Source organism: Nerophis ophidion, linkage group LG17, assembly GCF_033978795.1.
Source record: "Nerophis ophidion isolate RoL-2023_Sa linkage group LG17, RoL_Noph_v1.0, whole genome shotgun sequence".
Classification (NCBI taxonomy): Eukaryota; Metazoa; Chordata; class Actinopteri; order Syngnathiformes; family Syngnathidae; genus Nerophis; species Nerophis ophidion.
In genome coordinates this window covers 28,982,201-29,009,061 of record NC_084627.1, presented here as the reverse complement: position 1 = coordinate 29,009,061, position 26,861 = coordinate 28,982,201, and the positions used below count along the sequence as shown (strand labels likewise).

The following is a 26,861-nucleotide window of genomic DNA, read 5'->3' as shown; positions in this document are numbered from 1 at the left end:
CGAGGAAGAAGATTTCCTGGGATTTATCGATTAAGAGTGACAGATTGTTTTGTAAAGGTATAGCATGTTCTATATGTTATAGTTATTTAAATGACTCTTACCATAATATGTTACGTTAACATACCAGGCACCTTCTCAGTTGGTTATTTATGCCTCATATAACGTACACTTATTCAGCCTGTTGTTCACTATTCTTTATTTATTTTAAATTGCCTTTCAAATGTTTATTCTTGGTGTTGGATTTTATCAAATAAATTTCCCCCAAAAATGCCACTTATACTCCAGTGCGACTTATATATATGTTTTTTTCCTTCTTTATTATTCATTTTCGGCCGGTGGGACGTATACTCCGGTGCGACTTATAATCCAAAAAATACGGTATTTCCGTCCTGTGAAAAGTGACTATATACAACCACTGAACCACAACATCGACAACTTTGTCTACACTGGAACTAATTACTCTCAATAATGACGTTAGTTTAATTGACGTTAAACCTTTGTGAAGTTGGACTGTCCAACTTCTGAACGAGTCGCGACAAAGGACGTTTGTTGAAACAATATTCAGCCGTTCAGGACATGGGACAAGAGAGAGCCAACATGTAATTGTAAATAAACAAAACTGTTATATAACTATTTAAGGTAACGACATTCTGGTGTTTATCTTTATGGTCATGTTCAGAGAACACAAATGTTTGTAAATATACTGTGCCTGAAAGATTATTTATAAAAAGACGTGTGTGAATGAGAAAGAATATGTCTCGGAATTGAACCTGTGAGCACCTGTGAGATTTGTAATAAAAAGGTAAGTGTAACGGCTTGGTATGTCATAATTTAAGAGGAACCCAAGTATGCAGACGGATAAGAGGTGAGTAGAACAGTTTCTTTACTCTTGATAATGTATTCACAACAAAGGGTGCTCCACATAGGAGAGAACTAAAGGTGACGAAGCAGAAATGAGAACTCAAAATGGGCTTCGTGAAAAAACAACAAAAACTATAAAATAATCTAGACTAAATTTAGGCTGGAGTTACAAGACGTGCAACCGCTGACTAGGAACCAGGCTGGATGGCACCGGGAGCGACCAGGATAACAAGCAGGATAGGACATGGAAGTCGTCAGTCATGGAGCCAAAAAGTGTAATCGTCAAGTGCCATCCAGCTGCCAAGGTGCAGATTAAATATCCTCCGGGGAAAATGGGAAGCAGCTGTGCACTTATCACAAATCCGCCCACAAATGGAAAACAGGAACTTTAAGAGAAAAGAGAACTAAAGTGAGGTCAGAGGGTCAACTGCACCAACAGAGGAAAACTGAATACAAACCACAAGGTGGCAGCAGGTGGTGACAGTAAGTATCGTACTTTTACTTTGTGACTTCTTCTGGACACAACAACAACACATAGGAGGAAAAACAACAAATTCAGTAATTATTATTTTCAGAGCGCACCGAGATATTAAGTACGCAATATCAGTTTTCATGCAAATGTTTAATCACTGTTGTTTAATTGCATACACATTTTTTGCATTTCAAGCACAAAGTCTGCTCGCCTGTGTTCAGGGACCCTCCCCTGGCAAAAAGTGACCAATCACAGCTCTGGGTTTTTGGGAGGTGCCCGTAGTCTATGCGGGGGCTATGTAGTGGGAGGGGGGAGGATGGTGTCGCCTATGCAAGCTATGTGACGCCAAAGTATACACCAGACTTAAAGTAACGCCTGCCAAAAATCTTTCACTCCTTGAAGACGTGTGCATATTTGGATTGTGGCTCATTTAAATGGACTGCTCTGTGATTAACTTCATTTGTGGGATCTAAGAGTGTGAAATCTATTTTGTCTATAGACAAAATAGATTTGTATAAAACATATGAAAAAATATTCATACTTGGATAACAAAGGTTAGGACCAAATGTGACTGTAAACACTAAAAGGCCATGCCGCAATGTAGCCAAAACCCCCCACATTTTTTAAGTCACAACAACAACAAAAAAATCAGGAAATAAGTTACAGTGCATTTAGTTCAAACTCAATGAAAATGAACCAAAGCAGCGGTCTTCAACATTTTCCAAGCCAGGGACCTCCAAACTGATCCAGAAAAGGATCAGAGACCCCGTACTAAAATTGTAATTGTGTTTTAGATTAAACTGGTCCAAAATATCCATCCATCCATTTTCTACCGCTTATTTCCTTTGGGATCGCAGGAGGTGCTGGTGCTTATCTCAGCTACAACCGGGCGGAAGGCGGGGTGCACCATGGACAAGTTGCCATCTTATCACAGGGCCAACACAGATAGACAGACAACATTCACACACTAGGGACCATTTAGTGTTGCCAATCAACCTATCCCCAGGTGCATGTCTTTGGAGGTGGGAAGAAGCCGGAGTACCCGAAGGGAACCCACGCAGTCACGGGGAGGACATGCAAACTCCACACAGAAAGATCCCGAGCCTGGGATTGAACCCAGGACTACTCAGCAACTTCGTATTGTGAGGCAGACGCACTAACCCCTCTTCCACCGTGCTGCCCGGTCCAAAATATACCTTGCTATTTTGCAATACTGTACACTGAAGTTCAAATTATACTGTATAGCACCCCAAATAGCTAGCTGGCAACTAGTGCACTAATCGCTATCTTTCAACTAGCAACCTAATTGTTAGACGGCAACTAGTGCACCAATTACTAGTTTGCAACTGGAACACTAATCGCTATCTGACGCCTGGTACACTAATCACTAACCGACAAGTAATGCGCTAATCACTGGCTGTCAACTTACGCACTAATCGCTACCTGACAACTCGCACACTGATTGCTAGCTGGCAAAAGCCACGCTAATCGCTAGCTGACAACTAACACACTAATCGCTAACTGGCAACTGCCGCATCAATTGCTATCTGAAAACTAGCGTCCTAATTTTTAACTAACAATGAGATCACTAATCGCTGGCTATCTTAAATACTAACATTAATACAATAATATGAATATTATTGTTTTTATACTGAGTTGGGTGGCCATGTCATGGTCATATCTAAACTACACTTAAAAATTGCAGGGGTAAATAAAAAAAATATATACTAATCAACCAAAAATTTTACGACCTCCCTCAGTACATTTGTGGACCCCTTGGGGGGTCACAGACCCCCTGTTGACCTTTGAAATATAGGATATACAAAAGAGATTACAGTTAATAAAAAAATCAATATTAGTACATGCTATACAAGGCATTTCATCAAGAGCACGTGATAAATGTAATAGTCCTGGCAGTTAGAATGCTTAAATCTGAAAATAGAGCAGCTGTTTCTAAAAAGTACGACGCTGACACTCCAGGCTGACAGTTTCAGTTCAAAGTTTGTTTTCTTGTAAAATTGATAAACAATACTTGAAATATAATAATAAAAATTACAGTACTTTGCTTCGACATCTACCGCCCGTGTGCAGCTGAGATATGATCCAGCACCCCCCGCCACCCTAAACGGGACAAGCGGTAGAAAAATGGATGGATGTATGGATCTATTACCCAAAGCTAAGCTGTTGATGTTTTGTGGTTATAGGTTAGTATCATCCTGAGAACCAGCATTATCTGCAGTGGACATTTGTGTTTTGTACAACAAGGGCTATGTTTTTCCAAAATCTGTAACTCCAGCACTCCTCGGTGGAGAAAGTTTGGAACCCTGCTGTAGAGAGATTTAAAAACACCAGCCAGGCACAGATTCCATCAGGTCTGCATTCTGCAATGGAGTCGGGGTGTCCCTGCAAGCTGCATTTGCCTTGCATACTGCAAGTGGGCTTCCGCAGGTCTTAAGATCCACGTAGACCTTGAACAGTACTAATTTCATTACATAATACCCAGCTCCACTTCTAAAAGTGCACGTGTGCCTATCAGTGTGTCTGTATCACTTTCACTTCCACTCTTCTTTGTAATGATTCTTCGGAATTAACAGTGCTCACTCATCCTGACTTTGCTAATGACCTATGATGATTCATTAGCGCTGGGTACATCCCGCATGTAGGCCAATTATGTAAGTTAGACGTGTTTTCCAAGTTTTCTTTCAGAAGCCCATCCCAATGTAGCTGCAGTGGAAGTTTCATTTTAGAAGATGTGAGTTACAGCGCCCTCTGAATAAATCTCGACCCAAGGAGCAGTTTGAGTGTGTAGCTCTAGCAACAAGCTATTTTCCCCTGACCACTTTGTGTGCAGCTGTATAACCAGGCAGCCACTTAAGATGGCTCATCAACATCAAGGCGCTTGTCCATCTCCTCATCCCTCCATCATCCTGCAATGCGCAGTGTCATCATGTAATCTCCATGGTTACATCAGTCACCTTAGACCGCCTGTCCCCTGACCCCGGGGTTATAATAAACTTCTCTACAAGATTTATAGTACCTACCCCTCCCTCGGCGTACCACACTTGGCTGCTGCTTGGCCTTGCTAACAATGGTGATAGATGCTCTGATTAGCAAGTACATGCTGCCACGTAAGACGACAATGACTGCTCATCCAAAGCCTCGTCTGTACAGTTGCTCTCTGATCAAACTGACCTTAGCTATTCCAGTTGTTTGTAGTGTTGTGTCGTTCGTGGACGATTTGTTCAAACGAACGAATCTTTTGAGTGAAAGTACTGAACCGAATCACTTTATGAAGTGATTCGTTCGTTTCTCAGTTCAGTTGAGCTCCACCGCGACCATGCTGGTATGAGTGGAACTGGTGTGAATCACGTGAATCACGTTCGCGAACGTACCGACACAGAGAACTGACTGTGTCGCGACGTGAATGACGTGAATCACGTTCGCGAACGTACTGACACAGAGAACTAAATGTGTCGCGACGTGAATCACGTGACTTACGTGAATCACGTGACTTACGTGAATCACGTTCGCGAACGTACTGACATAGAGAACTGACACAGAGAACTGACTCTGTTTGCGGAGGATGACGTCACATTGAGGATTTCGTTCAGTCACTGTGCGCGTCCTTCATTGGGTGCTGAGGGCTTGTGTCGTTCGCGAACAAGATCTGCCGCTCGGGAAGCTGTTACTGACTGACTCATGATTCGCCAATCTGCACACAGAACTGCTGCTGCAGAAGTGATTTGGTGAATGAATCTTTTGAACGAATCAATTTTAGGAACTGATTTTAGTGATTCAGTACAGTCAAAAGAACTGCCGATCCCATCACTAGTTGTTTGAGCAGCATTATTTTAAAATGAGCAACTATAGTGTGTTTGTTCTACTAGTGTGGTTGGATAGCACCAAATAAGCAGACTGAGACCATTCACTTGCAACTAAGTGAATTTTGATCGAGCTCAAATGTTAAAATGATCGCAAAATGTTGTTAGAAATGTAAAATAATGTAAAAGAGAATGTGTTAAAAGTATTGTCTTTTTGTTTCGCAAGTGCGCCACACCAGCTGGCGGTCTAGTTGGTTTGCATGCACAAACCTGTAGACCGCAAATATAACACAACACACTTTTTTCAGACTGTTCCTAGGAAAGAAAAAATAGTCTATAATGGGATAAATATGACATATATGATAATCTATGCTGCAGTATGCTGATAATACATCCTTGTTGGCAAAAAAAAAAAAAAAACATGTTACCTACAGCAATTACGAACTGTGGTACATGATAAAGGCAAACCGTATGCAATAGAAATAAATTTGGAAAAAACCCAAAACAATGGTCCTAAGCAAAAACCAGCCAGTTCCTCAAATAATCCTTACAAAATATAGCAGATCTATAACACAAGCATAAAAGATGGTATATCTTGTTCAGATGCACTTTGACAATGGAATAACTGACACATTTGACAAGAATTTGTATAAAAATATATCAAAGTTAGCAACATCACAAAAATGTAATATCGAAACGAGGAAAACAATTTTAAAATGCTGCGTCTACCCTACTGTAAGGTTCAGAGACATGAACCTAAACTAAAACTTTATCAAGAATACTGGAAGCCTTTGAGCTGTGGTTATATAGAAGACTGTTAAGTGTCATGGACAGATTTCAAAACAAACAAGTTTGAAAGGACAAACTGTTATAAACTACTAATTTCAAAACAAACACACACATTTGTAAAAGGACAAATTGTTAAAAACTACTAATTTCAAAACAAACACACACATTTATGAATGGATGGGTTGTTATAAAGTACCAATAAACACAATAACAACATGAAAACTATGATTAATCGCTACGATTAATTGATTATTTAATTAGAAAATAGCTTTGATTGATATTATGTTGCTTTCATTAATTGTTGACATTGTTTCTTCTTGGCCACTGCAAACAGTGGGCACAAGCGACCGTGTAGGGTTGCTGTAATCTGTGTGGCCTCGAATGGAGGTTATGACAAGCTAAAAAATTGTTGTTTATATCAAATATTTTCCGTAATAGTTACTTGATTACTAAAATAATTGGTAGCTGCAGCCCTAATTTTGGCAATATTATCAGAAAAGATGGCATACGAAGTCAGCTGACAGAGGAAGACGGAGGCTCAGAACAACATGGACTATTAACTTCAAAGACTGGACCAAACTCATTGACTGTGAATGCGTCAGAAAGGCACAAGATTGAGAAAAATGGTGATCTATTCAAATTAGACTGCGGGTAAAACATGATGAAGAGGACATACCAAAACAGGGGTCACCAACTAGTGGATTGAACTGGTCGTCATAACTTTACTTCTTCCCACCAGTGAGTCTTCCGTTGCAAAAGAGTTTACACTTGGGTTCAATCCTGTAGCACTCAAATGTGCCCATTAAGTGGCTTGCAGGCTCAACTACATTCACAGAAAGTATACCAGAATCCGAGGCTCTATGCAACAATGAGCACCAACAAAATCTATGAATAACTGAAAGAAAGTATGAAACGTGTGTGTGCAGAGGGGCGTGGCCTGCGGGCCTGCCGCGGACCGGGGTGTGCCAGGAGCTGCCTCGAAGACAGCGACAGGTGAGTGGATGGCCCAGGTGGACCTTGTTATCTAATCACCTGTCGCCTTTATTAGCAGCAGCCGGAAGGAGACACGCTGTTCGAGCTGGAGTGGGAGCGAGAGAGAGAGGGAGTGAGAGAGAGAGAGAGAGAGCGAGAAACGAACGCAGAAAAACCTTTGGCTGAAAAGCAAAACTCTAGCACTCGTGTTATGGAAATAAAACACTGTTGTGACTCTGATCCTGGCTCTCGTGGCAGTGTTTGGTGGTCTGAGGAACCCACTGGAGGGCAACCTCCACAATTTGTTATTATCACTTTGGTCTCCAGGTAGAAAATGTGTAATAGTGTCAATGTTTGGATCATCCCTTAAAAGGAAGCGATACATATCAGCAAGCTAGCTTCTTTCCTCGCATCACATCAGCACATAAGCAAACAGTCAGCATCAGATAGAGTAACACGGAAGTGATGTGTAAGTCTAAGGGGCAGTGTCATTCAAGGCTGCCGGGCAAATATAGCTTACGGCTGCTTTGGGCTTTGGACTGAGTGCTGCTTTGCCATGGTCACCTTGGCTCCATCCTGCCTTCCTTTTCCTCCATGGGATTGAAGAGGCACCGTCCTACACTCTCATGCCACTTGTTTCTGTTGCTTACAGGAATAATCCATGTCAGGTCTATTAATCGCTACAGCTATTTAAAGCTGGGCTAACGCGGCCTTTTTAAATCTTCCACAGGAAAGGACTGACGGTACAGCAAGACAAAACTATCACACTAATAAACATTGCCAAAAACAATTTTTTTAACATTTAGCCTATAAAATAAAGAGAGCTCTTGTATGTCAGATAGTGTGAGTGAATGTGAGCATCTCCCATTCTACAGTGGTATGTACACAGGTGAAACTAAAGAACATTTGAAAATTTTGTTTAAGGTTGATTTATTCCAGCAATTAGATTTACAAAATGAAACTAATCTATGACTTAGGCTCATAACATGCAACTCAATATATGTCAAGCCTTATTTTGCTATCATTTTGATGATTATGGCTAACGGTTTATGAAAACTTCTTGATTGAAAGTCTCAGAAAATTTTGAGTTTTCAAAAACTGTAAGAGAGGCAGTCCTGACCAAGATGGGACCAGGAGGTGGGGCATGGTAAGAGTCATTCAAATAACTATATCATATAGAACATGCTATACGTTTACCAAACAATCTGTCACTCCTAACCGATAAATCCCATGAAATCTTATACGTTTAGTCTCTTAAGTGAATGAGCTAAATAATATTATTTGATATTTTACGGTAATGTGTTAATCATTTCACACATAAGTACACATAAATCAATCCAGAGTATAAGTCGCACCCCCGGCCAAATTATTAAAAAAACTGTGACTTATAGTCCGAAAAATACGATATATCAATGTTTTTAAATACAACGGTTCTCTTCATAAAAAGTTAAGTTAGTAACGGAGATGAATCTATATCTTATTTTAAAAAAATATCCATCCATCCATCCATTTCCTACCGCTTATTCCCCTTTGGAGTTGCGGGGGGCACTGGTGCCTATTTTAGCTACAATCAGGCAGAAGGCAACGTACACCCTGGACAAGTCGCCACCTCATTGCAGGGCTTAAAAAATATAATTGTTCTTTTTCCTTATACATTGTAAACACATTGTGTTTGAACAACCTCTTAAAACTGCATCAAGTTAGTACATTGTTTGATTTATTTTCTTAATCCATTTGTGACAGAGTGGATGAGCTTGGTACTCATCACTCGTTTCAACAAGTCTAATTCACGTCATTATGTTATTAGTTTGCTAGCATTTATAGGAGTACTGGTCCTGGGTTGGACTTCACGGTGGCAGAGGGGTTAGTGCGTCTGCCTCACAATACGAAGGTCCTGCAGTCCTGGGTTCAATCCCAGGCTCGGGATCTTTCTGCGTGGAGTTTGCATGTTTTCCCCGTGAATGCGTGGGTTCCCTCCGGGTACTCCGGCTTCCTCCCACTTCCAAAGACATGCACCTGGGGATAGGTTGATTGGCAACACTAAATGGTCCCTAGTGTGTGAATGTGAATGTTGTCTGTCTTTCTGTGTTGGCCCTGCGATGAGGTGGCGACTTGTCCAGGGTGTACCCCGCATTCCGCCCGATTGTAGCTGAGATAGGCGCCGGCGCCCCCGGTGACCCCAAAAGGGAATAAGCGGTAGAAAATGGATGGATGGATGGTCCTGGGTTCGATCCTGTGCTCAGGATTTTTCTGTGTGGAGTTTGCATGTTCTCCCCGTGACTGCGTGGGTTCTACTCTGGCTTCCTCCCACCTCCAAAGACATGCACCTGGGGATAGGTTGCTTGGCAACACTAAATGGTCCATAGTGTGTGAATGTTGTCTGTCTATCTGTGTTGGCCCTGCGATGAGAGCGACTTGTCCAGGGTGTACACCGCCTTCCGTCCGAATGCAGCTAAGATAGGCTCCAGCACCCCCTGCGACCCAGAAAGGGATAAGTGGTAGAAAATGGCTGGCTGGCTGGCTGGATGGATGGATGGTTTCATTTTGTATCAGTTAAATGTATTAAGGTAACTGTTGAAAGATACTTCCATGTGGTGGCAGCTCATCTTCAGAAATGTTTGAGGCGGAACCACCAGGTTCCAAAATCCACCTTCCTATCATTTGTCTCTCTGACGCCACATTACAACACCATTCCATATTTCAAATTTACGTACTGACAGGCTTAAGGTTTTAAGTGGTGTACTTGCATACAAATGTTTTAAATTGCATTTTTCTCTGAGATAAAATTTTTGTCTTATGTTGAGAAGAAGTGTTGTACATTCTTGGGTAGCAGGTTATAGTTTGCTTTGCACATAAATGCACCAAGTCATTGAATGTCAGTAATTTGGATTCAATAAACAAAGGGTTTAAATGTCCTCTATATAGAATAATATGTAATATTCTAACTGATCTTTCTTTATTCTAACATGTTAAGTGAATGAGTGTATTGCTGTAGTTATTTCCCAATATTTCTGCACAGTAACTCAGAGATGGTAACATGAGCGAGCAGTAGAGAATATGGTGTGAATTTGGGTCAAGAAAGAGCTGTGTTCATTTGAGAAATATTTTTTGCCACCTTATGCCTTTGTATTTTCATATGATATTTCCAGTTAATTTTTTCACCTGGAAATTTGATTTTATTTAGTCTTTCAATATCTACCCTGTCTATTTGTATGTGTCTTTGACTTATCTTCTGCTGTTACTAATTAGCATTATTTTAATTTTACTTAGATTGTAAGATAGTCTGTTTTTGTCGAACCATCTCTTTAATTTGTTCACCTCTTCTCTTATTATTTGTATTATCTTCTGTGTTTTCCTCTGAAAAAAAAGAAGCGGTCGTATCGTCGGCAAATAATACTAACGTTAAGTCCTTTGTAACTTTACAAATGTGGTTGATATAAATATTGAAAAATTTTAGTCCCAGTATGGATGTCTGGGACTCAAGACTAGCCCTCTGATTCCATTTTGTTCTAATTTATTAATTAAGATATTATGATAAATAATGTCAAATGCTTTTGTCAGATCCATGAACACTGCTTTTGCACACTGTTTACCATCTATTGAATTGTTTTTTCCCCTGTTATTTTGATAAATGCTATCAATGTTGAAATGTTAGCTCTGTATGCGAATCGTTCCACATTTAATAATGAGTGTGTCCAATCTGTTGTTGATTAATTTTTAATACGAAATTAGAATTTAGAAATTAATTTATTCATTTTTTTAAATTAATCTACATATTTCATTTTTTTATGGTTTGAAACACAATTTTTGTATACTCTGTGTGATTTTGTCCTCTTTTTTTCCCCCGTTGTATTCGCTTGGCTACATTTTTTTCACGCCAATACCTCAATTTAAAGCGTTTGAAATAAATAACGGTGTCTTGTATGCTTTATTCTATGAGAGGTTATTTGAAATAGACAACTTGAGCATTTTTTTAAGTATATGATAAAAATATTGGTATCAGATCGGTATAATTTGAAGGAAATTGCTGATATGAATGAACTTTTGCATGATATTCAACATTTGTGAGTTTTCACAAAAGCTACTCATTTATTGTCTATATATTATGCCACAAAAACTGAGTAACATGGATAAAAACTAGTCTCATCAGCAATATCTGATCTTTTTTTCTTTTTTGTAAGTTCATTTGGCTCTCTTCCACTGGATTTTTGACCATTTGACTTTGATTGTATTATCATTGTAAATAGATATGTAATACAGTACGGTTTTAGTTTAAAGTGGTTGTGGAGAGGGGCGTGGTCCACGCATTCCCTGTGGGCGGGATGTGTGCAGGGGCCGGCCATGAAGCAGTTGACAGGTGAGTGGATATCTCAGCTTTAAGAGTTATCTAATCACCTGTTCCTTTATTAGCAGCGTCGGAGACCATGAGGAGAGGAGGAACACAGAGGAGACGCCGCCTGAGGGAGAGGGGGCTGAAAAGCTAAGGCGACTTTGTGGGAAGAGAATTAAAACAATTGAAAACGCTGGGCTGAAAAGCCAGAGACTTTGTGTAAGAAATCATTAAAACCATTGTAAACGCTGCCTCCGAGTGTGGTGCCATTTCCTGCGGTCCCAGAAGAACCCGAGTAAAGAGACATCTTCACAGTAATATAAGGAATAGTCCTTAAAACTACTTTAAACACTGAAAAATAGCCCAAATAAATATTGTTTTACAACATTTGTTATTACATTAGACTTTCAGTGAAAGGGAAGATATTGGCACAGTCAAATTGTTTTCATTCATTTGTTCATTAATTCCTTTATTCATTTTCTAAACCGCTTATCCTCATTACAGTCAAGGGTCAGCTGGAGCCTATACCAGCTGACTTCAGGCGAGAGACAATGTACGACCTTGACTGATCACCAGCCAAAAATATCATACGTTATTTTTATTTATTTCTGTGGTGGGCTCTCCTATTTCTGGGGCTGAGGTTGCCGAGGTAGTTAAAAAGCTTCTCGGTGGCAAGGCCCAGGGGTGGATGAGATCCTCCGGGAGTTCCTTAAGGCTGTGGATGATGTGGGGCTGTCTTGGTTGACAAGACTCTGTAACATCGCGCGGACATCCAGGGCGGTACCTCTGGATTGGCAGAGGCCGGGGTGGTGGTTCCTCTCTTTAAGAAGGGGAACCGGAGGGTGTGTTCCAACTATCGTGGGATCACATGCCTCAGCCTTCCCGGTAAGGTCTATTCAGGTGTACTGGAGAGGAAGCCACGCCAAATAGTCGAACTTCGGAATTAGGAGGAACAGTGTGGTTTTCGTCCTGGTCGTGGAACTGTGGACCAGCTCTATACTCTTGACAGGGTCCTTGAGGGTGCATAGGAGTTTGCCCAACCAGTCCACATGTGCTTTGTGGACTTGGAGAAGGCATTCGACCTGTGGGGAGTGCTCATAGAGTATGGGGTAACGGACTGTCTGATTGTCGCGGTCCGCTCCATGTAGGATCACTGTCAGAGCGTGGTCTGCATTGCCGGAAGTAAGTCGTACCCGTTTCCAGTGAGGGTTGGACTCCGCCAAGGCTGCCCTTTGTCCCCGATTCTGTTCATAACTTTTATGGACCGAATTTCTAGGCGCAGTCAGGGCGTTGAGGGTATCTGGTTTGGTGGCTGCAGGATTAAACCTCTGTTATTTGCAGATGATGTAGTCCTGATGTTTTCATCTGGCCAAAATATTCAGCTCTCACTGGATCGGTTCGCAGCCAAGTGTGAAGCAACTGGGATGGGAATCAGCACCTCCAAGTCCGAGTCCATAGTTCTCGCCCGGAATAGGGTGGAGTGTCATCTCCGGGTTGAGGAGCAGATCTTGGCCTAACTGGAGGAGTTAAATTACCTAGGAGTCTTGTTCACGAGTGGGGGGAGAGTGGATCGTGAGATTGACAGGCGGATCTGTGCGGCGTCTTCAGTAATGCGGACGCTGTAACGATCCGTTGTGGTGAAGGAGAAACTGAGCCAAAAGGCAAAGCTCCAATTTATTGGTCGATCTACGTTCCCATCCTCACCTATGGTCATGAGCTTTGGGTTATGACCAAAAGGACAAGATCACGGGTAGAAGCGCCCAAAATGAGGTTCCTCCGCCGGGTCGCCGGGCTTTCTCTTAGAGAGAGGGTGAGAAGCTCTGCCATCCAGGAGGAGCTCAAAGTAAAGCCGCTGCTCCTCCATATCGAGAGGAGCCAGATGAGGTGGTTTGGGCATCTGGTCAGGATGCCACCCAAACGCCTCCCTAGGGAGGTGTTTAGGGCATGTCCGACCAGTAGGAGGCCACGGGGAAGACCCAAGACATGTTGGGAAGACTATCTCTCCCGGCTGGCCTGGGACTTCCCGGGATCCCCCGGGGGGAGCTGGATGAAGTGGCTGGGGAGAGGGAAGTCTGGGCTTCCCTGCTAGGGCTGCTGCCCCCACAACCCAACCTCGGATAAGCGGAAGAAGATGGATGGATGCCTGAGATGGGTCAATACACATTTTGACCAGTACAATATGTGTATTATCGGATTTGGAATTGAAAAAGAAATGTAAGATTGTGTTGTGAGAATTTTTGACTACTGTATTTTCCAGACTATAGGACGCATCGGATTATAAGGCGCACTGCTGATGAGCAGGTCTATTCAGGTCTATTTTCATACAAAAGGCGCACCGGATTATAAGGCGCATTAATCGAGTCACATGTGTATGTATGTATATATATATATCCATCCATCCATTTTCTACCGCTTATTCCCTTTCGGGGTCGCGGGGGGCGCTGGCGCCTATCTCAGCTATATATATTTTTTTTTAAATGTTTTTGTACATTTAAAACATTTCATTGCGGTCTACATAACATGCAATGGTGGTTATTTGGTCAAAATATTGCATAGATGATATTTTACACATCATCTTCAAGTTGCTTTTTGACCTTTGCGTCAGGATGTATCGATTTGTGGGCGGTCTTATTCACGTGCCTCCACTTCCACAGCGTCTTCTCCCCGTCATCTTTGTTGTAGCGGTGTTGCGTGCAGGGAATGGGGTCGAACAAGTGTCAAACGATGGAGCTAACTGTTTTAATGACATTCAGACTACTTAAATCAATAACGAAGCAGCAACTCCTCATCTGTGGCTCACTAGTGCAAAAACAACGCCGGAAATGTGTCCCGTGAAAAACCGTCCGACCGCAACTCTCTAATAACTAAAGTTCCTTGGGTGAATAATGTAAACCCACAACACTGGTAGTTTTTAGTGCTTCCATAGCGAGTCTAATGACAGATAAAAGTCAGAACTTTACGCTACTTTATATTAGAAATGGCAACACCGAAAGATGAATGCCCCTTAACAAGAGAAAATACAAAAATAAGAAGATAATAGTTGTCATTTTGCTGTCCTCATACACACACACACCATAATAATATGTATGTTGAATCATAGTACGTCTGACTACAGTAGCCATACTGCTACGTCAATAAATCATGCGGTGCCGCTTCTTAGCTTATCAAAGTCATACTAAAACATTTTTACAGATTTTCGAGCGCTGTGTATAATGTTCTATATTCTCAATGTTTTGGTGTTGTTTACTGGCGTCATCTTGCAGTCGACACCGATCTCTTTTGTGTGACTGCCATCTACTGGTCACACTTATCATTACACCATGTACTAAATAAAATAGCTTCGATGTCAGAAAGCACAACCAGAATTATTCCGTACATTAGGCGCACCGGGTTATAAGGGGCACCGTCGATTTTGAGAAAGTGAAAGGATTTTAAGTCCGAAAAATATGGTACTTGTCTTTTGTCTGAAGAATTATCTGTCTAAAACACAGGTTTTGACAAACAGAAAGGTATCCATCCAAAAGGTTACATAAAAGCGGAGTGAGGTACCCTGAAGCTCTGGTAACAAAACAAGAAAAAACACACACCGACATGCACACACTATCCATTAAAAGCACATAAACTCCATTGTATTGAGTGCATGGACTCAAGAGTCCATGCACTCAGCAACAGGACATTTGATAGATTACTTCATCCTACAGATGACAGAGAACTGTAGACTAATGCCAACAACTTCACTTTCGTTTATTTACACTATTCTAGTAAATACTGTCCAGACTGGACAGAACCTTTTCCACCCTGAACATGATAAGCAGTAGTTAATGAAAACAAAACACATTTATCTATTGCCTACATTGGATTTTGCAGTTGTACGGCAATAACCTTGCAAAGTCAGCACTTATTAGACCTAATGTATATTGCTGCACAGTCTGTCCGCAGTTCAGGAAATATTTCTCTTAGCACTGTAGAAGATGACCTTTGTGCATACGAGGGCAGTGTGGACGGTGTTTCGTCGTTTAGTTTAATTTACAACAAAGGTAATTTGACTTAATAAATACCACAAGAACATAAAGATCTCCCTCGCCTGCTCGTGTATCTGTCACAGTTACTGTATGTGCTTTGTTCAACTGACTTTAGCTACTATTAATAAGTGTGTTGAAAAATAAAGTCTTTAACCCTTAAAATCAATCTAGTCGGATAGACGCTGTAGTGTTTGTTTTTAAGCTATAGTGCTTGACGCCGCTAAGATTTATCGTGCTCTTACTTTGTTATTTAGAATTAACAAGATTCCTTTTAGCCAACATCCCAGCTTTTAACACCCAACAAGGCAAAGTCATTTTCTTTTAGCAGGACTGACAAAATGCACTTAAGCCCACATCGTTTGTTTTTACCACAAAACAATGTAGTCTTTACAAAGTGGACACCTGCTATGGAAAACACGCTGCCTTGTTCTTCACAAGTTATTGCTTTAATCTTAGGTAATACGGCGATCTCCCTTTAAACGTGCCAGGTTTATAATCATATCAACCCCTTTTGCTGACACTTTTCATTTTAGAGAAGAGGCTGGTTCGACAAAAAGCCACAGTAAGACAAAGAAAAACAGGACCAAATATAATCCTTTGACTGTATTGTAATGCATGAAAACAGATGTTCTGTGTGAATTTGGAACACTGCTGTTCCTAGTTGAGTTTTACATTGAATGACCTCGAGTGCATTCAAATTTCGAGATTTCACCTAACTTATATTCCTAAATGTCAGAACTAGGTTCATCTTGTCAAAGGGTTTACTAAGTATATAAATTGTATTTTTTAAGTATAAAACTGAATTGTTTTATACTACTTGAAACTGAAAATTGAAGATATGATTCAGGTGCTAACGTGTGGAACTAAAAAGCATATCTGACACTGAAGCTTTTGTTATTTTACATAGAGTTACACAAAGGAGGTGTCAAACTCAGGGACGGTGATATAGCCATGTCAGAAATCTGTTTATCCCAGTTAAGACTCCCCCAGCATTTTAGGGCCCCATTATGCAAAAACAACTTTTTTTTACAAACCCTGTTTCCATATGAGTTGGGAAATTATGTTAGATGTAAATATAAATGGAATACAATGATTTGCAAATCATTTTCAACCCATATTAAGTTGAATATGCTACAAAGACGACATATTTGATGTTCAAACTGATATACTTTTTTTTTTTTTTTGCAAATAATCATTAACTTTAGAATTTGATGCCAGCAACACGTACCAAAGAAGTTGGGAAAGGTGGCAATAAATGCTGATAAAATCTAGAAATGCTCATCAAACACTTATTTGGAACATCCCACAGGTGTGCAGGCTAATTGGGAACAGGTGGGTGCCATGATTGAAATCTAAAAGCAGCTTCCATGAAATGCTAAGTCATTCACAAACAAGGATTAGGCGAGGGTCACCAATTTGTAAGAAAATTGTCGAACAGTTTTAGAACAACATTTCTCAACGAGCTATTGCAGGATTTTAGGGATTTTACCATCTACGGTCCGTAAAATCATCAAAAGGTTCAGAGAATCTGGAGAAATCCCTGCAGGTAAGTGATGATATTACGGACCTTTGATCCCTCAGGCGGTACTGCATCAAAACCGACATCAGTGTGTAAAGGATATCACCACATGGGCTCAGGAACACTTTATAAAACCACTTTCAGTAACTACAGTTGATTGCTACATCCGTGCAAGTTAAAACTCTGCTAAACAAAGCAAAACCCATTTATCAACAACACCAAAGAATGTCGCTGGCTTCACTGGGCCCGAGCTCATCTAAGATGAACCGATTCAAAGTGGAAAAGTGTTCTGTGGTCTGACGAGTCCACATTTCAAATTCTATTTGGAAACTGTGGACGTGGTGTCCTCCGGAACAAAGAGAAAAATAACCATCCGGATTGTTGTAGGTGCAAAGTTCAAAAGCCAGAATCTATGATGGTATGGGGGTATATTAGTGCCCAAGGCATGGGTAATTTACACATCTGTGAAGGCACCATTAATGCTGAATGGTCCATACAGGTTTTGGAGAAACATATGTTGTCATCCAAGCAACGTTATCATGGACGCCCCTGCTTATTTCAGCAAGACAATGCCAAGCCACGTGTTACAACAGCGTGGTTTCGTAGTAAAAGAGTGCGGGTACTTTCCTGGCCCGCCTGCAGTCCAGAACTGTCTCCCATCGTAAATGTGTGGCGCATTATGAAGCGTAAAATACGACAGCGGAGACCCCAAGCTGTTGAACGACTAAAGCTCTAAATAAAACAAGAATGAGAAAGAATTCCACTTCCAAAGCTTCAACAATTAGTTTCCTCAGTTCCCAAACATTTATTGAGTGTTGTTAAAAGAAAAGATGATGTAACACAGTGGTGAACATGCCCTTTCCCAACTACTTTGGCATGTGTTGCAGCCATGAAATTCTAAGTTAATTATTATTTGCAAAAAAAAAAAAAGTTTATGAGTTTGAACTTTAAATATCTTGTCTTTGTAGTGCATTCAATTGAATATGGGTTGAAAAGGATTTGCAAATCATTGTATTCCATTTATATCTACATCTAACACATATGGAAACGGGGTTTGTACATATTAAAACCTGCTGTTGTGTATTTGGGATCTGCATAAGTGTCAAAATGTTTTAAATCAAACCGTGGGGGAATCGCGGAGATATTTATGAAAACAATATTTTCTTCATACATTTGTTCCTCGTTCTTAGAAATGGAGCCTCGTAAATAAGACAGACTACAAAACGGGAAAGCTTGGTGGTAGCTAATGATCTCTGCCGGTCTATCTTTGCTCCGCCAATCACCGGGCTGAACCCATCTTTCTGTGGCCAAAAACACAACCGGGTCCATTTTTCTAAAAGCCTATCAAAAGACCTCCTCGGTCGTCCTGTCTTCTTCTAAGTCAGGGGTCGGGAACCGTTTTGGCTGACAGAGCCATGAAAGCCAAATATTTTAAAATGTATTTCTGTGAGAGCCATATCATATGTTTTTAACACTGAATATAACTAAATGCGTGCATTTCCTAAGTTAGACCAACATTTTTAGAGTATAATAAGTCTCTAATTATTTTTAATAACATTGTTATTTCTTGAACAGGTGCAGTAGGAAACGGATGGAAGGATTAAAATGCATGAGAATGTTTTATACTTTGAACGTTATTTTTAACATCGTGATTACCAGCGGAATTATTAATTACTTATTGTGTTAGGCAATGTCAGCTAAGATTTATGTGAGAGCCAGCTGAAGTCATCAAAAGAGCCACATCTGGCTCTAGAGCCATAGGTTCCCTACCCCTGTTCTAAGTGGTTTTAGCTGCAAGCCCAAGTCCACTTAAAACTGCTTCTGGCGAAACGTGTTGTAAGCATGTTTGTTTAACTTTAATTCAACATGTTACAATGCCAAAACCGGTTTCAGTGCCAGTGTAACGGGGGGCAGCCGGAGTGGCTACGCCAGAAATTGGTTGGTAAACCACTCCCTGATAGCTTTAAATAGTGTGCTGGCCGCTGGGGTAACAGCTTGGGCTTTTAGCCTAGTGGCTATGGCTAGCACATGTCTCCTCTCAATCAGAGGGCTGTGAGTTTGCATCCCGCATTGCATCCGGAATGGTGACAGTTTGGGAAGATCACAAACACAGCACAGGGGCCGCAACGCCAATACAACTTTTTCTAAAAAAAACATTGGCAGTGTTTTGGCTCCATGCCACTTTTGCACGTAAAACATTTTTGCCATTGTTGCCTTTGTTAGACTTGACTATTGTGTTCTATTTTGACCAATTCAGTTAAAACTTATTTTATATTGAACATGCCTTCGCAGTGTACTATAACTGATTTTATTGAAAAAATTTGAACTTAAATCATGAAAACCGATTATTTTCTTACCCCCCACATGAATCGATCAAGCCCCCACTTAGCACCAGGAAAGAAAAAATCCTGGAGCAATTCCTGGTCACTCTTGGTTCAGCTGGTCAGGGGTTTACAATTAAAATCATCCATTTTTAACAAGCATAAGCAGCAAAACATTGATTGCTTAATAATTGTATTCTACTGTAAGAAAACTGGAAAGTCTTTGAAACCCTAGTGCTTTTTATTATTTCATGTAGGAGCTCCTGCCCAAAACACGGAACTCCTGCAGAGCCAGCCTGAGCAGGACTGGGGACTGTTCACCAACAACTCAGCGAGTGGGGTATTTTGCTGGTCTCAAAGACTTCATTGAGGTACATATCAGTCAGTGCTATTTGTTCCCCCTTGCTGGACTTGGGTATATTTGCTCAGGAGTTCAGGTTCAGTTCAGTTAGGGTCAGTTTCAGTTGTAGTCGAGTTGTGTGTGTTTCTGTTTTGTGAAGACAACATAGTCGGTCTCTAGTCTCTAGTCTCATTGAAAAACTGTTCAATAACAGATTAGAGAGTTTCACAAACAAAAATAGAATACTCGAAGAGAACCAATATGGATACAGAGCTAATGTTTCAATTTCGATGGTCTTAATTGAAATTACAGTAGAAATTACCAATGCAATAGATAGTAAAATAAATGTGCGGCAGCAGTGTTAATGGATCTAACTAAAGTTTTTGACACAATTAATCACAATATTTTAATCAAAAATATAGAACGATACAGCATCAGAGGGTTAGTCTTAAACTGGATAAGAAGTTATTTAACCAACAGGAAACAATACCTGAAGTTAGGCAAACACACTTTTACAACGTTAAATATATCCTGCGGTGTACTGTATTGTAGCCCGGAAGAGTTAGGGCTGCACGGGATTCTGGGTATTTGTTCTGTTGTGTTTATGTTGTGTTACGGTGCAGATGTTCTCCCAAAATGTGTTTGGCATTCTTTTTGGTGTGGGTTCACAGTGTGGCGCATATTTGCAACAGTGTTAAAGTTGTTTATACGGCCACCCTCAGTGTGACCTGTATGGCTGTTGATCAACTATGTCTTGCAGTCGCTTACTACGCCCACAGTAGCCAAATGCAATATGCGGTTGGGCTGGCTTGCTGTTTGTACAGGTTGTAGAGGATCGCTAAAGACAGTGCCTCCGAAGTGCCCCCTTAATGTTATTGTTTAGGTGAAATTCGGGAGGCTGATTACCCCTGGAGGGGCCCTGAAATTTGGGAGTTTCCCGGAAAAATCGAGGGTATACAACGAGGATGTCGCTGTAAAGCGGCATTCATTTAAAACTCGCGGGCCGCTCCAACATTACATTTTTATACAAAGGTGAAAATACGCGTCTCGCGGGCCTCGTGTTTAAGGCCCCTGTCTTAGACCAAACATCACTTCATATTCTATACTGTTCACTAGTGTTATACTATCTGAGTTATTGTGCAGAAATATGGGGCAATAACTACAAAAGTACACTTCATTCATTAACTGTGTTACAAAAAAGATCAGTTAGAATAATACATAATGTTGGATATAGAGAACATTCAAACCGTTTATTCATTGAATCGAAAATACTGAAATTCCACGACATAGTGAATTTGCAAACAGCTAAAGTTATACACAAAGCAAACTGTAACCTGCTTTCCAAGAATATACAACAATGCTCAACAAAAAGAAGAGAAATATAATCTTAGAGAAATATGTAATTTAAAACATTTGTATGCACGTACAACACTTAAGACCTTCAGTGTATCTGTATGTGGAATTAAATTATGGAATGAATTAGGCAAATAAATCAAACAATGTACTAATATGGTCCACTTAAAAAACTCTTCAAACTTAAAGTGTTTACAAAGTACAAAGAAGAAGAACCATGATAAACATTCTGAATGTATTTCATCCGTCCATCCATTCATTTTCAAAATAATCTTACTCATCTCACCATACGAAATGTAACATACTTCACCAAGTATTATTTATTTATTTATTTTTATTGTGATTATTTATGGGGTATTTTGTGAATAAATTGAGAATAGGAAGTGAACAAAAGTTTTAGCAACTGTTATGTAAAAGAAAAGGGGTAGGATTAAATAAGCTCTGCTTCTTCCTGCTCCTTTTCGAACATGTTGAAAAGAGGAACTTGAAATGGTGATGTATCATGTTGTATGCATGCATGTTCCAAATAAACGTAAACTCAACTCTTGAGTGAATCATTTTTCTTTTTGTTTTTTTTTTTTAAAGGAAGACTGTCGCTGCGCTTGGACACAGCGGCCACTATCTCCCTGAGCTTGGGAAATTTGCTCCAGAAATCGAGAGAAAGAAATGGTGTCAAGATTCTTCCTTCTGTCTTGTATGCTTGGAGAAATTGACAATAAGGAATCTTTTGAGGTTTTGAAGACATTTAGATCAAACTGACTGTTCACAAAAGACACAGTCTTTCTTCTCAGTGGTACAAATTAAATTACACATATTTTTATAACATAAAACAGTAAAAACAATTGATTGATCAATGTTTCCAAGGAATCACTGAAACTTTCTTTATTTCATGCATGAGACTTACTTACACCAATCTGTTTGTTCAGAGAAGTATAATTTTGGTACCAAACAAATTTAAGAGTTTACTAACTAAATTGGCTATATTTTTACACCATAAAGCAGCAAAACATTGATTAATCAATGGTTAAAAAAATCACGGAATTGGCCAATAAGAAAAGGAATATACTAAAAAACATGGATAGTTGCAGAAATGTATGCGACTGAAATGCTGTCATCGTAAAAGGAACGTTTGTCTAGAAAAAAAATCAAGTTTTTTGGAAACTAATGCACGTCCTCAAAAAATGGAGCCTGACCTGTCCTGCACCCTTCTCAGGCCAGCTCTCTGCCTGCCTTCGGGACTCTGTTATGCAGTTCTCGAATTGGCCACCTCAAACACACATGTGCGAAAAAAACTACAAAACTTATGTCTTATTCCAAAATACGGACCCAAATGTTAAAAAATGACTTACTTCTACATGTCACAAAATATGCTGTTATACATGTTTCAAGAATAGTTGTCCAAAGGCCCGATGAAAACGCTGCACTGCTGCTAATGCTAGCTAATTGGCTGTTGTTGCGGACGTGATCACTGATGCCAGGAATTATAGTGTCCTAAACAAGTTAATGATAACCTGCCAGCGCTTACAATACGATGGTTTGGCAACCAGTGTTGAAATGACTGATGTATGCTTGTGTGTGCTTTATTTTACTTTAAAACATTGCATTGTGATTGTTTTTCTACATTTAAAACACTTCCTTGTGGCCTAAATAACATGTAATAGTGCTGCTTTGGTCCAAATTGTGCATATATTTCCTTATACAGACCATCTTTAAGTTGCATTCTGACCGCCTCCTCAGAAAGTGCTGTTTTGTGGAAGTCTTATTTGCATGCAGGCCAAGGCCCTATGGTCAGCGTCTCCAGCCTGTCAGTCTTCTTGTACTTTTTAGCGCTTCCATAGCGAGTCCATTGACAGATATAAATTAGAACTATACGCTACTTTTAATTACGAATGACAACAGCCGACTTATGGGGGTCCCGAATACACAAAAACAGGTGCTAACATCAGTGGTTTTTAACCTTGTTGGAGGTACCGAACCCCACCAGTTTCATATGTGCATACACGGAACCCTTCTTTGGTGAAAAATAAAATGTTTTTTTTTTTCAAATTCAAGACAAAGTTATATGTTTTTTGCAACACTTTAGTATGGGGAACATATTCTACGTAACAAAGACTTATTTTAGAGTTATTTGGACACTAGGGGAACATATTCTAAGTAATAAAGACAGTTATTTGGTTAGGGTTTGGGTTAGAGGGTTAGGGTTATAATAAGGCATCAATAAGTACTTAATAATCACTAATTAAGAGCCAATATGTTACTAATTTGCATGTTAATAAGAAACCAATTAATGGTGAATATGTTCCCCATACTAAAGTGTTACCTTTTTTTTTTTTACTGGTGCACAAAATGAACCGTACATGAACATCACCTTGTTCAAACAAGAAAACCAACATAAACTTACAATAAATTACACAACTGCAAATCAGTCAGCTGTTGCCGTATCCGTAATATGCCGATAGGGAGAAGTTTGTATTTACACGATTAGTCGGGTGTGTTTTGACCTCCACCGAACCCCTGAGGCCGACTCACCGAACCCCTAGGGTTCGATCGAACCCAGGTTAAGAACCACTGTGCTAACATGTAAGAAAATGTGTTTTTGCATAGTAGGACCCCTTTAAAGTAGTGGTCCCCAACCGATTGGTACCGGGCCGCAGAATAAATTTTTATAAAAAAAAAAAAAAAAAAAAAATTTAATTAAATCAACATAAAAAACACAATATACACTTACAATTAGTTACAATTAGTGCACCAACCACAAAAACCTCCCTTTTTATGACAAAAACGTACCTTTTTCATGGCAAAGAAAAAAAAAAAAAAAAAAGGACACCCCTCCCCGCCCCCTCCCCTTATTGGTACAGAAGGAAGGGAATGCACATGGCCCCATTTGACACAGTTTACCTGACACTTGAAACGAGACCAATTGGTGGGGCTCTCATTAGCTGCCTGACAGCGGCTAATGAGATTGTTGCCAGTGTGTTGAATATCTTAAAATGTATTTTTGTGGTAATTCCAACTTTGACCCCAGTGTCAGTTGCTATGTAGAGTGGCACTCTCCGTCATTTTCAGCAGACTGCATTGCAAAATGATTCCCCCAGTACCTCTTCCTCTCACACGGGATCATCTCAGGATTAGAACCATATGAATCCCTTTACTATTGCTATGTTACAACATTATTAGGCCCTGACTTTAAATGGCCAACGATGTATTGTATCAATACATATAAGGATGTGTGTATTTAATTACCAGACATTTTATTCACTGACACAAAAAGCACACACTCTACATTGGTAAAATAATTTGTGATATAAATGGGGGAAACAAAGAAAAAAAATCAAAAGGATTTCATAGGGCCCTCCAACTGGAAAGTATTTAAAACACCAAAGCATTTGTTATTTCATTATGACATGCAGAAGGATGTTTCAAAATTTACAAGCGATTACACAAAACTGTCTTGCACACACACACACGCACGCACGCACACACACACACACACACACACACACACACACACACACACACACACACACACACACACACACACACAATTTGACTACAAAATGAACTGCCCACACTCCGCACAAAAGAATAAAGCAGGAATACATTGAATTATTGTCATCTGCTCCCTCCTCTTCTACATTGATTTGAAAAGTTCCAATGCCAATTGACCTGACGAGCATTTTTAATATTGCAGTACTTATGCACACCAATCCTTTCGGGGCTGGCAAGGTTGGGTGCACAGGCAGTACAAAGTAAACCTCATCAATTGTGCACCTAAAGGGAGACCCAGTAAGTGTCAGGGATACTGCAGACATCCCCCCATCCACCCATCCATGCATTTTGTACCGCTTGTCCCTTTCGGGGTCGCGGGGGGCGCTGGAGCCTATCTCAGTATTGCAGACATTTCCTTTAAACTCAATTTTGCATTTCTCCCCATTCCAAACATATGGGGTGGGGGGGTGCCACTAACCTTGGGGTAACACTGCAGGTAATGCTGATGAGTAGCATGGAAATGCATTAATGGGCAGAGAAGTAGATTGGTAGGTGTTCATGCAATAAAATGATAAATTCTTGACACGAGCTCAGCCTATCATAGCCACACCTCCACTGGTAGAACAAGCATCCATGTCCACGCACACGCACGCACACACGCAACACACACACACACACACACACACACACACACACACACACACACACACACACACACACACACACACACACACACACACACACACACACACACACACACACACACACACCAGCTGAGGCCCAAAGACCAACGGAGTAATTATGCATGTGTAACTGAATGCTCACCAGTGGAGCACGACGGACGCAGAGAAAGACACCGCATAGAGAGATGGATGACGATGAGGAGAGTGGTGAAAAAAAAAGAGAGAGGGGATGCCGTCACCTCCACCACCACCACCACCAAATCCCTCCTTACCATGCCTACCTTGCGCCTACGGTCCCTGGATCGATTCCTCTTTTTGATCTTCTCCTCTTCCTTCTCCCTCTGCTCCTGGGCGGCGGCCTCAGCGAGGTCCTTGGTCTTGCGGAGCTGTTTGGCGGCTTGTGCCATGGTGTCGCCGCTGCTGCTGCTGTTGCTACACTGCTGCTGCTGCTACTACTGTCGCCGCCGCTCCAACTCCACCAGTCCTTCCACCGACCGAGCCCACCCCCACCCCCCTCCACCCCCAACCCCCTGTCACTCACTACCTCTCTTCTGCATGCATCCAAGGCATGTGTGTCCAAGTCTCTTCTTTTTTTTTTTTTGTCTCTATGTGCAGCTGACGGAGATGCTACGGTGGCCACAAGTCGCACGTCAGCCTCAGGCAGCAACAGAGGAAGATGCTACAGCTAGTGGTGCTGATGCTGACTCTCATCCAGTCAGCTCGCACTGCGCTGAATTGTCTGCCCTCCCCTCCTCCACTCTTGTCTCTTTCCTACCCCTCCCTCTCTCCTCGTTGCTCCCGGAGACTAGTCACGCCGTTTGAAAGTGTGGCGCTTCCTGCTGCAGATTTCCACTTCTCTTTTGTTTTTCACCCATTATATACCCTGTACTCTTCCTCTGAGCCACATCCTTTGGAAAAGCTGCTGGTTTACGTCCTGGTATAATGGCTGAAGGCGCCATAGCTGCAAAATACCATCACATCATTTCTCTCTGACTGACTGGGGCTTTTCCATAGCACCACTTTTTACATGTTTTATGTTTTGGGGCAGTATAGCTCGGTTGGTAGAGTGGCCGTGCCACCAACTTGAGGGTTGCAGGTTCGATCCCCGCTTCCGCCATCCTAGTCACTGCCATTGTGTCATTGGGCAAGATACTTTACCCACCTGCTCCCAGTGCCACCCGCACTGGTTTAAATGTAACTTTGATATTGGGTTTCACTATGTAAAGCGCTTTGAGTCACTAGAGAAAACGCTATATAAACATAATTCACTTCACTTCATTTTTTACAGTGAGTAAAACATGCTACAAAGACAAATGTACCGTATTTTCAGTTAAAAGCGCGAAACAGGAAGTATATTTTCAGTCTGCAGATAACTTATATACAAACTCCGTTTCCACTTGAGTTGGGAAATTGTGTTAGATGTAAATATAAACAGAATACAATGATTTGCAAATCCCTTTCAACCCATATTCAGTTGAATATGCTACAAAGACAACATATTTGATGTTCAAACTCATAAACTTTGTTTTTTTTTGCAAATAATAATTAATTTAGAATTTTAATGGCTGCAACATGTGCCAAAGTAGTTGTGATAGGGCATGTTCACCACTATGTTACATCACCTTTTCTTTTAACAACACTCAATAAACATTTGGGAACTGAGGAAACTAATTGTTGAATCTTTTGAATGTGGAATTATTTCCCATTCTGGTTTTATGTAGAGCTTCAGTCGTTCAACAGTCCGGGGTCTCCGCTGTCGTATTTTACGCTTCATAATGCGCCACACATTTTCGATGGGAGACAGGTCTGGACTGCAGGCGGTCCAGGAAAGTACCCGTACTCCTTTTTTACGAAGCCACGCTGTTGTAACACGTGCTGAATGTGGCTTG

At 40.8% G+C, this 26,861-nt stretch overlaps 1 protein-coding gene across 10 annotated transcripts in view; it reads right to left on the bottom strand.

The window, feature by feature from the left end:
* Nucleotides 1–25,468, bottom strand: part of LOC133536300 (ankyrin-1-like) — a 243,425-nt gene extending 217,957 nt beyond the window's left edge. For 8 of the 10 annotated variants that reach the window (XM_061876715.1, XM_061876718.1, XM_061876722.1 and 5 more), the window contains exon 1: nucleotides 25,245–25,468. In XM_061876715.1, the coding sequence (XP_061732699.1) occupies nucleotides 25,245–25,379 (135 nt within the window). In that variant the 5' untranslated portion in view covers nucleotides 25,380–25,468. The remainder of the gene's footprint in view (nucleotides 1–25,244) is intronic. The other 2 variants (XM_061876719.1, XM_061876723.1) reach the window with 1 other exon arrangement.
* Nucleotides 25,469–26,861: the final 1,393 nt, after the last annotated feature.